Source organism: Strix aluco, chromosome Z, assembly GCF_031877795.1.
Source record: "Strix aluco isolate bStrAlu1 chromosome Z, bStrAlu1.hap1, whole genome shotgun sequence".
Lineage (NCBI taxonomy): Eukaryota > Metazoa > Chordata > Aves > Strigiformes > Strigidae > Strix > Strix aluco.
Genome location: NC_133971.1, coordinates 35,026,873 through 35,040,611, shown reverse-complemented (window position 1 = coordinate 35,040,611; position 13,739 = coordinate 35,026,873). Strand labels below are relative to the sequence as shown.

General features: G+C 41.2%; 1 protein-coding gene across 1 annotated transcript in view; it reads left to right on the top strand.

Moving 5' to 3' along the window:
- Positions 1 to 11,838: 11,838 nt before the first annotated feature.
- Positions 11,839 to 13,739, top strand: part of FREM1 (FRAS1 related extracellular matrix 1) — a 64,713-nt gene continuing 62,812 nt past the window's right edge. Inside the window, exon 1 of the mRNA XM_074812393.1 lies at positions 11,839 to 12,088. Coding sequence (XP_074668494.1) covers positions 11,858 to 12,088 — 231 coding nt within the window. The 5' untranslated portion in view covers positions 11,839 to 11,857. The remainder of the gene's footprint in view (positions 12,089 to 13,739) is intronic.

The following is a 13,739-nucleotide window of genomic DNA, read 5'->3' as shown; positions in this document are numbered from 1 at the left end:
CTGTAAATCACCAGTTGCTTTCACAATAAAAGAGCACACACATCTGTAGAAGTTGTTCCATCTCTTTTCTCTTATTGGGGTGTTACTGCTGAGGATCTGCCAGCATTCCAGCATTTTCTTCATGATTCTTCCCTAGTGTTTATTTTGCATGCAACACTGCGTGGAAATAATTTTGACCTATAGTGGTTTGCATTTGGGCAACTTTAGATTTTTAACCTTTTTTTCAGCATAGATTTCTGCTCTGAGAAGAATTAGGCAAGTATAAGGACAAATGATTAAACAAGTTTCTGGACAATGACTTGATTTTTTAAATGAAAGTGCCTCATGCCTGTTCATTCATTATATTAATTTTCTGCAGTCCTTGCAGTATTCTTGATAATAGTAGTCTATGACAATATTAGTTACAGTACAAGTGGTCTTGATAATACACGTCTATGATAAAATTAGTTTCAGTACAACAGGAATTAATTTATTAATGGGGAAATGATCACTGACTTCATCAACCTAACAGTGAATTTAGATAGCACCGATAGTATGCACAGTAAAAACATCATGGTAAAATAGCACATGCTAGTCAAATAATGATACATTAAAAGTACAATCCACTTGACTGTACCTGTTGAGCATAAAGGGAGATCATTCATCATCAATACTTTAACTTTGCTTCTTTCATTTTCTGAGATTCTGTGTCAGTCAGTTGTGAGTCCAGATTATTTATCTCATGCTAATGGAAGTGTGGGCTATAATTACTGTAGCTAGGGTGTCCATGCACAACTTCATGCTTTCACAACTTGCAACACGAGATTCTTAGGATGATTCAGCTGCCTTTGGGTGCAGTTGTGTAAAAAAAAACTTAATAGGAAGTTGTTAAACATTCGTAATGAATGTGTTATTTCCGTCTCTAGTTGCTATCATTGTGAAGCCTGCAACAGTGTTTCAAAGAATTCTTAATAGCTGGCTGTGAAGATAAACTGTAGTTGGATTGTGTTTGATTTTCTGACAAATGTTGTCTAAAACCATTATGAGACTACATGAGCTGACAGGTTGTAGCAGCACTGTGCAGGCATCCCAAATGGGAAAGGATATACATTTATCAATGAAAACTGTTAACAAAAGAGGGACCATGGTTTCAGGGGTTTTTTTAGTGGATCTAGATTAATTTTGATGAGATGTGTAACTATTTAATCTAGTACATAGTCCTTGTTTATAAAACATAATTTGAAAGCAATTTTAGCACCTCTAAGTAACTTTTAGATTTCATAGAGAACCTCAATTCACTTTTGATTGTATGTAGGGAACATCAAATTCTCAGTGGAGTCCCATCACATATCTTTGGAAACCTAAATTTGTGTCTGGGCTAAATCTATCCTCTTTCCCTTAGATAGCTATATAAACAGGAACGAATTGCTCTTTGGAGGCACATCTTTTGCTCCCAGAATATAGCAGTAATCCCAGCAAAAATCTCAAGTGAGCATCTAAATTTCACATATCTAAGGTGCAAAGAGATGAGCCAAGTCAGTGTATTTGCAGGAAACTGTAAACCATACCATCTACCAGCTGTTATAATTTAAGCATTCAAAAATATCCTCTGTGTAGCTCATGCAGCAGATTGCAAGTCTTTTGTTTAGCACTGCGAGATGCAGCACAGCCTTCAGTGAGCTTGTTTTTGTGAAGAACAGTCTGCAAAGTCTTCCTTCTCAAAAATTCAAAACCTTTGCCATTACCCTCAGGGCTCATCAGCTCAAAGCTCAGCCTTCTCCCCCACACTCAGTTAGCCAGCCCACCAATAGAAGTGCGTAAGGAAATTACTCTAAAAACTCCAAAACCACATGTTGTGCTTCATGTAGGTTACCACCTGTAAGAGGGAGGGTGCTGGAGATGGAAGTCCAATGCTATTTCATTGCTCTGTACTTCTATGTAGAGCACGGTTGGGTGTTATCACATACAACTTGCTAAGTACATGAGCAGATGCGTAACATCATGGAGAGGTTCAATATGTCAGTGGTACTGCATTTCACCACCACTGCCTGATGATTATTTCGCAGAAGTATCAGAAGTTGCAGTTCATTGTGTAATGAAACAATACCATTGTTTGACAGCTGGTCACAGGTTCCTTGTCTTTGCCTCCTCACCTTGCTATTCCTTGTGCAGGAGGCTTTTCCTGCTCCTTTTCTATGGGTTTTGACACCCTCACACTTGTGGGTCAGGGATGCGTTCACTCTCTGGTAGAGCTGCTCTGCCATAAGTCAACATCATCTAGCACCTCATGAATGAGATCTGACCATAACTTGCAAAGGTCATGGAAAAGCATGGGGCTCCAGAGCTTGAAGCCTTGTGTTGTCACATTAGATGCTGAATGCAATGCTGACATTTCTGTCTTCACTCACCAAAGTTATGAATCAAGGTGAAGTTAATGATTTTGTCCTTTTAACACAAGCACGACGGTCACTGACTAATCCTAGGCTGCTTGCTGAGTTTCAGTAGTTTCTTTTCTATCCATTACTAGGTACTTGCTAAAATGAAATGTCTTTTCAAAGTCAATGGTATTGGGAGATTTCGTCTATTCACTACACTCTCTTCACCCATCCACAGTTTCCATTTTTAGAGGTAGTTTTCATTTTTATTTTTGAGTCATTATCTGAGTGGATTAGGGGAAGCCATCCACTACCTACATGTTATTACTGACTGTTCTTCTGTTAAGAAGAGTAGGTCTTATTCCCTCTCTGCAGTGCATATGATTACACATGAAATAAAAAGGATGGCTAATCTAGTCCTTTTACTTTACTGTTTTCACTAGTTTTCCCCTAATTTATATCCCTCCCTCCCTCCCTCCCAGAACTGAGAATCTCCAGGATCCTTCTCTCCCTTCTTGTACATGAAAAGCAGAAAAGAAGAGAGATTAAATATGCTCCTGATCTTTACAACTGTGTCATGCTTTTAGGGGAGTACCAGTATGACATTAAACTACAAGACAATGACAATTAAAAAATATAATGGTTTGTGTTAACATTTACACAGAAGTAGCCTAGTCCCTTTGACTGCCAAAAAACCAACCTTTTGCTGCATTTAGATGGTTGAACGACAATTTTAAGTAGAAATATTCAAACCTTCTGAAAAGTTAATTAGTCCCAGAAATGGTAAAGAGGTTGATTCAGTCTGTGTTTCTCCTAGGCTAGCCTGACTCTCTACAAACATCTATTGCCTATAGCTTTATACTCCCAAAGGGAAGATGGGAAATCAGTGAGTACTGAGACCCAGGAGCATGAGGGCCATGTGCAGGATAGTAACCTATGAATAACATCAGTGGAAGAACATCACTGGAAGCTGGAGTGTTTTATGGAATTCCTAAGGCAACTCTCAAAAAGAGAGAATTATTTCTTTTTCAGAGTAATTTCTGCATTTCGCTCTGTTCCAGTTCAGCATCTATGTCTGGTAGCAGTTCCTATTTGTGTAATGATCTTAAAAACACGTAAGGACAACTAAGAGAAAAAAAAAAAAAATATCACTTCATCTTTATCTTCTCAACTTTTGTTATGTGAGACAGTTTTCTGGGCTTAAAAGATTGTGGGCAAAGATGTTTTCATTAGTCTTCTGAGGAGAAAATATTTACCTGTTAAGAAAATGCAGTTTAGCTGTTAGTCTCTTATCTTATTAAAATGAAAGCCAAGGCTTGATTTTATTTGCTTTTGCAGTTGTCTTCCATATAACAGGCATCTGCTAACAATGAGATCTCTATCTCTATCTCAAAATTTCAAGTACTTCTAACAATGTAAGCAGATCTATTTAACACTTAAAAGGGAACAATGCACTGTCGTCAAGATGGTCTTTAAGGGGCAGCTACAATCAATAGCTCCTTTTGTTAGTCTCAGTCTGGAGTCTGACCTGCTCTGCCTTTTAAAAGTGTGTTGTGTAATGGTTGAAGGCCAAGCTGTTAAGTGTCCATGCTCCTGATTAATTTAAAGTCTTCCTCTCAGTGTTTCTCCTTCCTCTTGTTTTCTTGTCCGTCACTGTCTGAGCCCCCCACCTGCCCCCCTACAGCTTAACTCTGTTTAATGGGAAAGAGCCGAGCACTGCTCCTCAGACAGAAACCTCTCTGGTTTTACAACTTCTGGTTGATGCAGAAGGGGGTCTCATAAGGAGTGGAAGTTAAAAGGATTCAGCAAGGGCTACAGAGGAAACCCGTGGAAAAGAATAATTCAGTTTTCAGCCTTGCCTTGAGCTGCAACACTTGGCATTACAGTGCAATAATGGCTATGGTGTTATATCCAGCTTTTTCTCCTCTACTACTTGTCTGCCTTTGTCTAATGTTAAATATGCTTTTAGTCTTCTATTGGCCGTCATGGGGATACTTCTGCACTCAGTTTCCACTACCTAGGATCCTAAACTTGGGTGAATTGTAACAGTGTATGATGGTGACAATATCATCCTGAGAATAAGCATTGAAGTCAGAAATAATCTCTGTAAATTGGAACTGTATTAGGTCTTAATCTGATAATCACTGTTAAAATATCTGTAATGTGAAAGAGGGTAGACTGAAGAAAAACAGGTTTTTTCTACTTTACAGTATTCTGTTTTAATACAACAAAGAAACAAAGGAAAAAAGAAACGTTAATAACCTGGATATATCTGATGTGCTTCCTGCCCTAGAGCTGTTTTCCCTGATGAGAAAAGGCCTATTCATTGACCATGCAATCAAACACTTCTTGTTTCCTTTGCTAAAAAGTGTACAGGATATGTCAAAAAAGTGTACAGGACTTCCGTTCACAGACCAAAACTGAGAAAGGAAAAAAAGAAGGGAACTGTTATCTACCATTCCTTAACTCAGCAAATACCTTGCTGAATTCTTAGTTTCTATGTGACCTGTAATCCTTGTTTGTAGTGCATGGAACAAAAACATTAAATAGCAAACAATCCGAGGGGTGCATATGTTAATTGCACATTCTGAAGTGACAAGCCCCTAATTTAATAGCTCAGGATCCTTTCATTGCCCTGGGCTAAGTTTTAATTGCTGCAATAATATTCGTCTTGTTTCCTAGAAATCATGGAAGGCTGCTATTTGTTTTCTTTAATCCCATCCTCTAAAAACAAACAAAAAAATCCTGTGTTCTTTCTGTTTCTTGTAAACTTTTTCTGGTGTTCATTAAAACAAAACAGTCGAAATCCCAGCCCACAACAATCATCCTCCATAATCCCCTTCAAGCTTTGCTAAAGAAGAGGGCAATTTTGGACCCAGTTGTTTAGTGAAATGTCCCATGAAACCAGAGACGTTGTCACACACAGAGGAACTCTTAAGGTCTCATCCAGTTCCCATTGAAGACTTTGGGTGTCATTGAGACTTGGCTCAAGGTCACTAGTGATTACAGAATTTTTAGTCAGGTTTTAGGTATTACAACTGAGAGTTATTGGTGCTGTTTCTGATCTTATTTTCAGTTGTTTTGCACTACTAGGTAGCTATCTAATAATTGGGATTAGCCTTTATTTACATCACATTAGCCTTCCTCAGAATCAGACTCAGGAATCTGTACCTTTATAACTTCAAAATCAGAAGAAATGCTGGAAATCTTCCCACTAATGTATTGATATTTGCATTCTTTGAAGTAAATATAATTTATGAAGAAGTTGTAGTGAAAAAAAATATTCAAAAATTACCTAAATTGGCAGATCTACTGGACATGGATCTAGAGACACACAACTGAGAATTTATACATGTATCTGCACAGATGTACATTTTCTCCAGAGTCTGCTGTTGGAAAGACATCTAGCTTTCAATAACTCATAGATGCTCTTAGGGACTTCATGCAGTTGTCCAGATTCCTGAAGCCAATGAACACTTGACAAATTGGAAAGTTTTGTCAAACATTTTGTGATTATGAGAACTACAGCAGTCTTTGCGTTACTTTTTTGCAGTGTTTCTTTCCTTTTTTTTTCTTTTTTTTTTTTTTTTTAGAATCTTGAAAAACCCTTGTGCTTGGTGAGAACGCTAATGTTTGTAATTAGCCATTGCATCATTTCTCACATGTGCACCAGCAGCCCTGAGGGAAAACTAGTTCTTCTGGCATTTGGAGGAAATTTTTAACAAACCACATCTGAAGTCCTCAGTAACCCTACCCTATATTGTTCCCAGTCTGGTCTGTCTCCTTGTTAACTCTACAGTGTCACATCCACTGCCTCTTCAGATGCTCCTTCTCCTTCTGCCTTCTTGCCTGGGCTTATCTGCAGAGCTGGGCAGGGGTCTGCCAGCAGGTGAAGAGTTCCTTGGAGTTCCCCTTGCCGAGTGTCCCTTGCACAATGCCTTGGACATGTCTTCAGGACTCCTTTTCCAGGCTCTCAAATCTCCAGGTCAGCTTGGCCAGTCTACCTCTAATTATGGGAAAGGAGGTCTCTTTCTTTGTCACCACATTTTTTATACCAGTACGGTTTTATATTGGATCCCATGGGAATTACTGGACAGTTTGCGGGGTACACTGCAGTGTTTTGCAAAAATACACCAGGCAATTAACTTGGATCCTGGGAGGCAAGCAGCTCTGTCATTTCAGTTTAGAGTCATCATATGGTTTAGGGTGTGAAAGACCTCTGTAGCTAACTCCTCTCACCCCTTGCTCTCAGCACAGACAGCTTTTACAGCAAGTGCAGCTTCAAAGTTACATCAGGCTACTCAGACCCTCATCAGTTTGTTTTTAAATATCTCTGAGGATGGCAACTCCACAGCCCCTCTGAGAAACCTGTTCCACTGACCATGCTCACCGCAGCTTTTTTTTCCTAATATCTAATGTAAATTTCCCTTGTTGCAAATTTTGTGGGTTGCATCTTGTCCCTTTGCTGTGCATATCCAGGGTCTCTGCATGCTTCTGTTAGATGTCTAAAAACAGCAATAAGTTTTCTCTTCTTCAGGCTGAACAAACCCAGCTGTCTCGGCCTCTCCTCATAAATTATGTCCTTCATTCCCAAGGAGGGATAACAACTAATACATGATATATCACTGAACTGACATGGTTATTTTAGTTCTGGGACCAAAGCTGGTAGCTTTCTGTGAGCTTGTAGGCATGCAGTGCACCTGGAGTTGCTTCAGGTGTTTTGCCATATAGACAGACCCTTAGAAAATCAAGGAGGAAACAGCTTAGTTTAAAAATACTGATTTTCCTAATGTGTTGTTCATGAACACCATTATTTCATTAAGCCTTTAAGTATATCTGAAATATTGTGGTGCATTTGGAATTAAATAGTACCTCAGTTTGTTCATTCTGGATACACAGGTGACATGCCAAGGAATAGCAGGAATGAATCAGGCTTAGCTGTGGTATTAAGGGCAGAGAGGTACGGAGACTCTAAGGAAGTCCAAAGAAGCCACAAAATATGGCAGCAGCATCACCAGCAGTTGTAGAGCTGCCAGAGAGCAATGCACTGTCACTGTGGATCAGTGTAAGTACCATGCAGCACACACGAGACTTTGCTGAAGTAATGGCCTTCTTCACACAGAGGAGAGAATGCTAATCTCATGGCATTCACTCCAGAACTTTCTCATTTTATTGCCATTATGTGCTGGAAGTATCTCTTGTCATTTTATTTTGCTGTCATTGGATAAGTGATTGAGAAAGTAAGGTTATACTTCTCAAGATCTTCATTTGGCCACATAAGGAGACAGCCCTGCAGCTGACAAGTAGGGGCCCATTGCTGGAAGATATGGGGCAAACGTGTATAATGATACAGGAGCAGTGCCTGAAAGAAAAAGCAGTCAAAGCAAGACTGTAATACAACATGGGACCAATTTTGTAGCAGTGAATGGCTCACACAACCACCACAGAATTGGCCAAAATACTCCTGGCTCCTCTTGGAGCCTTTCTGCTCTTAGTGTTTGATGCTGGGTGAGAAAAGGCAGCAAAGAAATCACTGCCTGTGCCTGAGGCTTAGACCTGTACCCAGTGCTGGGGTTTATGGGGCAGCCACCAGAAGCAGCTACCAGGTCGACATGGGCTTCATCAGAGTTGAGGTGCAGATGTCTCTGCATGAATGACTCTGGCAGTGCCTGCTGGAGAGAGACAGATAGCTTCCCCTTCTTCTAAGCACATATGTAAGGTGTAAAGAGAACAATACACTTCCCAGACAGTGCCATCTCTGAAATGGTGATTAGGTTGTCTCTGAACTATAATGTAGTTTTGTGGTAGCTATCCAGGTGGGAGTGGAGAAAGTCAAAACTGCTCAGGCTTTAATTTTATCATTTCTTATAAGGCACATAGTGCCTTGTGAATAAAGGCATTTTGCACTGTAAATCAGTGCCTCAGCCTGGTATTGTGGAACACAAAGTTACTGGTATGGTCATGAGCTGTAAACCACTAGGTCTATGCTTCAGAGTCACTGACTGCCTCTTTACACTTTGTTGGGTCCTAGTCAGAGTCTAAAATTCCTAATTATTTTCTTCTTATCTGAGCCCCTCTATGGCTTAATGTCCTGGTTTGAGTGAGTGGAAGGGGTTTTTTGGTAGCAGGGGAGGGGGCTACAGTGGTGGCCCCTGTGAGAAACTTCTCAGAGCTCCCCTGGCTCCAAGTTGGACCCTCCTCTGGCCAAGGCTGAGCCAGTTAACGATGGTGGCTGCGCCTCTGTGATAACGTATTTAAGAAGGGGAACCTGGGAGGAGTGGTGGGAGTTGTGAGGAGAACATCTGTGTGAACACCAAGATCAGTGGAAGAAAGGAGGAGGAAGGGGGGGCAAGGTGCCGGAGCAGAGACTCCCCTGTATCTTGTAGTGAGAGGGCAGGGCTGCCCCCGCCTGCCACCCATGGAGGTCACCAGTGGAGCAGATGCCAATTTGTGGCATGTGGGGGGCCCCATGCTGACCCAGGTGCCTGCACCCAAAGAAAGTCAGGACTCCATGGGAAGAAGCCCCCACTGTTGTAGTTCAGGGCTGGGAGGGTTGCAACAAGGGGTGACCCACACGCCCGTGGGAGTGACTCATGTCAGAGTTGGTTTGTGGAGGACTGTCTCTTGTGAGAGGGGGACCGTGATGGAGCAGGGGAAGAATGCCAGAAATTCCCCCCACCTCCCTGAGGTGGAAGAAGCGGCAGGACTGACTGCACCCCCCATTCCCTGCCCCCTGCACCTCTGGGAGGGACGAGGAGGTAGAGATATCGGGAGCAAAGCTGAGCCCAGGAAGAAGGGAGGGGTGGGGGAAGGTGTTTTCAAGATGTAGTAATGTTTCTCACGGTCCTACTCTGTCTGTTAAGTGTTGCTGTTATTAGTGTCTGTATTAAATTTATGGGGTTTTTTCCCTTCCTCTAACGAGTCTGGCTTTTGCCTGTGCCTTAAAGGATGAGATCATCCCTCTCTGTCCTTAATCTCAGTTTCCTGGGCCTTTTTCTTCCTTCCTTCTCAGTGCTGGGAGGGGATACGGGAAAGTGAGCGGTGTCTTTGCTTATTTTCTCCTTCTCAGAGCTGGAGGGAAAGAGAGGAGTGAGCAGCTGTCCTCTGAGCTCAAACCATGACATTTAAGAAACTGCATCTTCTCTGAAACTAGCTGAGACTTACTCATGCTTCTTCATCAGGGGCTGGAGTCAAAGGATTTAAAAATCCATTGCAGTCCCTGTGCCAGGGGCTTCTTGCTGGCCATGGATCCTGGCATGCCTGAAGTCAGATGAGATGTTAGACAGAGCATCTTCTTGAGACCTATGCCAAGGAAGATATTTCACCTCCCTCATCACTATCTTCAGGAAGTAGGAAGAGTGCACAGCAGTAGAGAAGGTTTTCACTCAGAACATCTTTCCATGCTTTGCAGATGGTATTTTAAGGAAACACAGATTATAATTGATGAATGCTAACAATCCATGCATTGTGGGATAATTGCCAGTCAGATATTCAGGTTAAAAGGTTGCACTTGCTGTAAACTATACTTTCTCGCTTGGAGGCTGAAGTGTAATCTGTTTTCCTCTCCCTCTTCCTAAATCGTGCATTATAGGATTGCAGACTGTGCTTCAAAACTGTGAATTTTAGAAAGTGGAGTGCTGTCTCAGATGTGCTTATTTCAATGAAGTGGTGCTATGTGTGCCCATCCCACTAGAAAGAAACAAAAATTAACAAGTACTTTCGGCACATTTACATATCGGCATTTTAGTAAAAGCTGTCTGTGTAAGTAAACTTTTAAAAAATGTATTGAGATTTTGATTTGTTTCTGGAACATGATAAAAAATTTTTCAGCCATGAATTTCATTCCCTTTCCTCTGGCTAGAATTCTACATTTTCTCTCAGATTTTGTTCAAACTTATCTGGCTGCATAACTTTAGATCAAAATGGAAAGATTTTCAGATAAAAAGCTAGAAAAACAGTTAAGATTTGCAGTCCAGACTACATAGTCAACGTATATCTAACGCTAAATGTATGTTAGTTCTAATGTCTTCAATCTTGAATCTGAGCTGAAGTGACTGGATCTGTCTTGCGTTACTTTAGGAAGTGAATAATTTTAAAGAAATTCTTAACTGCTGATCATTCTTCAGTAAAATGTAACACTGGACGGATATGTGCATATAGTTGTAGGCTGTTCAGAAGGTCATCCTGCTGGAAACAGTAGAGTGAACACTTCTCTTTTAACAATGATGAAGAAAATAGAGACACATGCATTTGTTTTTTAACTCACTTTCAGGAAACTCACTGTTGGTGGTAGGGTTGTGCTTAAATTAGGCTGTGCAAATAAGTAGTCAGGGCACTAAAAATTTACAAGAAACTGAAGACATGTTGATGCTTTACTAGCTTGAAATTCTTATGATCTTAACAAATTTAATTAAATCAATACCGTTGCCTATTATTTGGGCCATAGATTCAGTTACTTTGGACAGCTGTAGAAATTAGGGTCTTATAAAGATTTCAGTAGTGCTTGTTCATTGTCAGAAGAACTATGCTTCTCTTATGAGTTTATAAACACAAAAGATGAAGTTTAACTGTAACTGTGGGCATGAGGAGCTTGTGTAATTTTTTTAACATATTTTATTTTTTCCTTATTTCCACTGAATTTGCCTCAAAATGAATGACTTTTGTGAAGAAAAAATTCAGCTTTGTTGTGCCATATCACATGTTTCTATGTTGACATTCTGGTATAGTTTCTCGCTATAGCAGGAAGAGCAGAGAGGCACTGGCAAGGTGTTTTCAACTCCACTTTCAATGGCAAAGCAAAATAGATTTAACAAAAGGCCACTCTTCCTTTAGCCCACTTTCAGGTATATTTAATCTGGACAAATGCCTACTCCTGCACTTTCAAATTACTTGGATGCTCATATTCTTTTAATAATACCTACTTGATCCAGCAGTAAAAAAGACCAGTAACAAAGGATCCTACACAGCAAGTGTTCGTATGTACATACGGATCAAAGGTGCCTCAAACTCATATTGAGACCTGATCTGTTGAGGGAGAAGTTTCATTGATACATAGCTAATTTTCTGACCATGGGTGCGCTTAATAATATTCAAAGGTGAAATTAAGCTGCTGCTTGAAATGAGCTGCAATTGTCAGAAATGGAGGAAGTTTTTTGTGTGGTTTTTTTTTTTCCCCCCCCCAATAGTTACTCAACGCCTTATATCAATTTTCTTTCTTTTTTTTTCCAGGATTAACAAACCTTAAAAGTACTCTGAGAGACACATTCATCATTTTGTCAGGTTTGACCAATGAATTTTATAAAAACCCAAGGATATTTTGAAAGGCTGCTGACCAAATTTCAGTCAAGAGGTGCATCTTAATAGAAAACATGTGGTACATTGTTACCTGTGACTAACATTTTGGTCCTTCATTATATGGTGAAAATCTGCTGGCGGATAAAGAGAAGACTTCTTTTGTTAAGAACACTTTCACTGGTGGAAAAGAGTTGGCATCCCCTCATAATATGAAGCCCTTTGAGAAAAGCTGGTTGTTTCTACTGCTGCCTGTTGTACTAAGAGTTGTATGCTCCTCCTTTATTAGTGTCAACCTTGGGGTGAAAGTGATGAAGGGACAGTCTGTCTTCCTGTCAGAAGATGACCTCAAGTTTTCCATCCCCAGAGAGAAGGATGTCTGCAAAGTAGAAGTTGTGATTAATGAGCCAATAACACAGAGGGTTGGGAAACTAACTCCACAGGTATTTGGGCTCCATTGTGCTGCTCTGAGTGTTCATGTGTGTGCAGGTGTGGGAGAAATTAGAACGAGCTGCTTTACTTTTTTTTTTTTTTTTGGGGGGGGGGGGGGGGCGGTAGTGAGTAAAAGGCACGAAACTGAATAGTCTGTGAGATTCAACCTTTTGTTAAAAGTAGCCAGCTGACAGAGGACAGCACTCCTGAAATCCAAAAGCGAAGCTTGGTAACATGAGTGCATAAAAGTGAGTTCAGTCAGAGTCCCCTTTCACAAGTGGAGAATGGGTGTTTCAAAACTTTTGGTTAGGAGATATTCTCCAATCTCTCAGTTGCTTGTTCTTCTACCATGAGGGTAACCAGTGCCCCTTGGGTAATGCATAGCCCGCTAGAGCATTTTGCATTTTAGTCACACAGCCACTGCTTAGGGAGCAATTAAAAAAAAAAATCATCACATACAATAAGCACATTGTGTACACTGTTTGCTCTGCTCTGCAACAGCTAAATTGCTAGCAGATGGCAAATACATTAAAAAAAGTTTTTTGACAAAATTTCAAGCTTGTAGGAATAATGAATTGTATTTCACATATCACCGTTCTGCTACTCATTTGCCTTACAAATCTCCCACCTGAGTCATAGCAGGAAGGAGTTGGAAGTAATTGACATGAAGATGTAATGGTAGAGATAGAAGATGGATGCTTTTAATGAACCATAACCAAACAGGTTTTGTCTATTTTCAAAAATTTTTGTCTGTTGTACCATAGAGCACATGCTTCTATATGTTTATATTTGTATATTGTTTTAAAGATCTTTGAGGTTTCTGGTGGTCACTGCTAAGGCAGATGCAGGAGCACCCATGTCAATAGATTTTTCAAAGCTTCAGGCTTGGTCATCATCATTATTTTTGCAGATCACTGAATTCAGCTAAACCAACACTCAGAGGAGCAGAGGCACGCCAGGGAAAACAGGAGGCAATGAGCAGGGCAAATGTGTGATCTTCTCTAGAGACTGGCCTCAGGATGGCAATGCCTCTGCTGAGACTTCCCCAGAGCTTGCTCTCTGTCAGCACAGGGACTTGTAGTCCCCCCTCTCCACTTCCCCAGTCTAGTTTGGTGTATGAGGAGAAAAGAGAGTTACATGTCTGATAGCTGGCAAACCTCTTCTGTATGCAAGCTGGCTGTCTGGCTGAGTGATTTTGCTTTCAATTTCTGCCTCAGCCTCTATGTGCAGTAGGAACAAGGAATTTTGAAAAAGCCACTTTGTCCTTTGTAACCTGACATGCTTCAAGCACAGGGTCAGAGGCAGTCTTCCAGAGACCCCAGGAGATATGTACTCACCATACCTTATTTTCCAAAATACCCATGGTCCTTGCCTTTCCCCACTCCCAACCCCACCTCCATTAAGTGCCCATCCTTTCATGGCCCCGATGTGAGCCCAGGCAGCCAAGCATGGCTCTTGGAGGCTGCAGGCACACCTTGTCTGGCGGGGTGAGCTCTGCTGGGCAGGCGGCCCTGAGCTACCAGGCAGGATAGGGGCTGTGGCTGCTGGCGGTGTCCAGGATACCTCCCCTGGACAGCTACTGGCCTGAGGGCCACCCCATTAGGAAAGGCACCTTATCCTCAACCATGGGGAGGTGGGAGTGCCAGAGACATACCACTATGG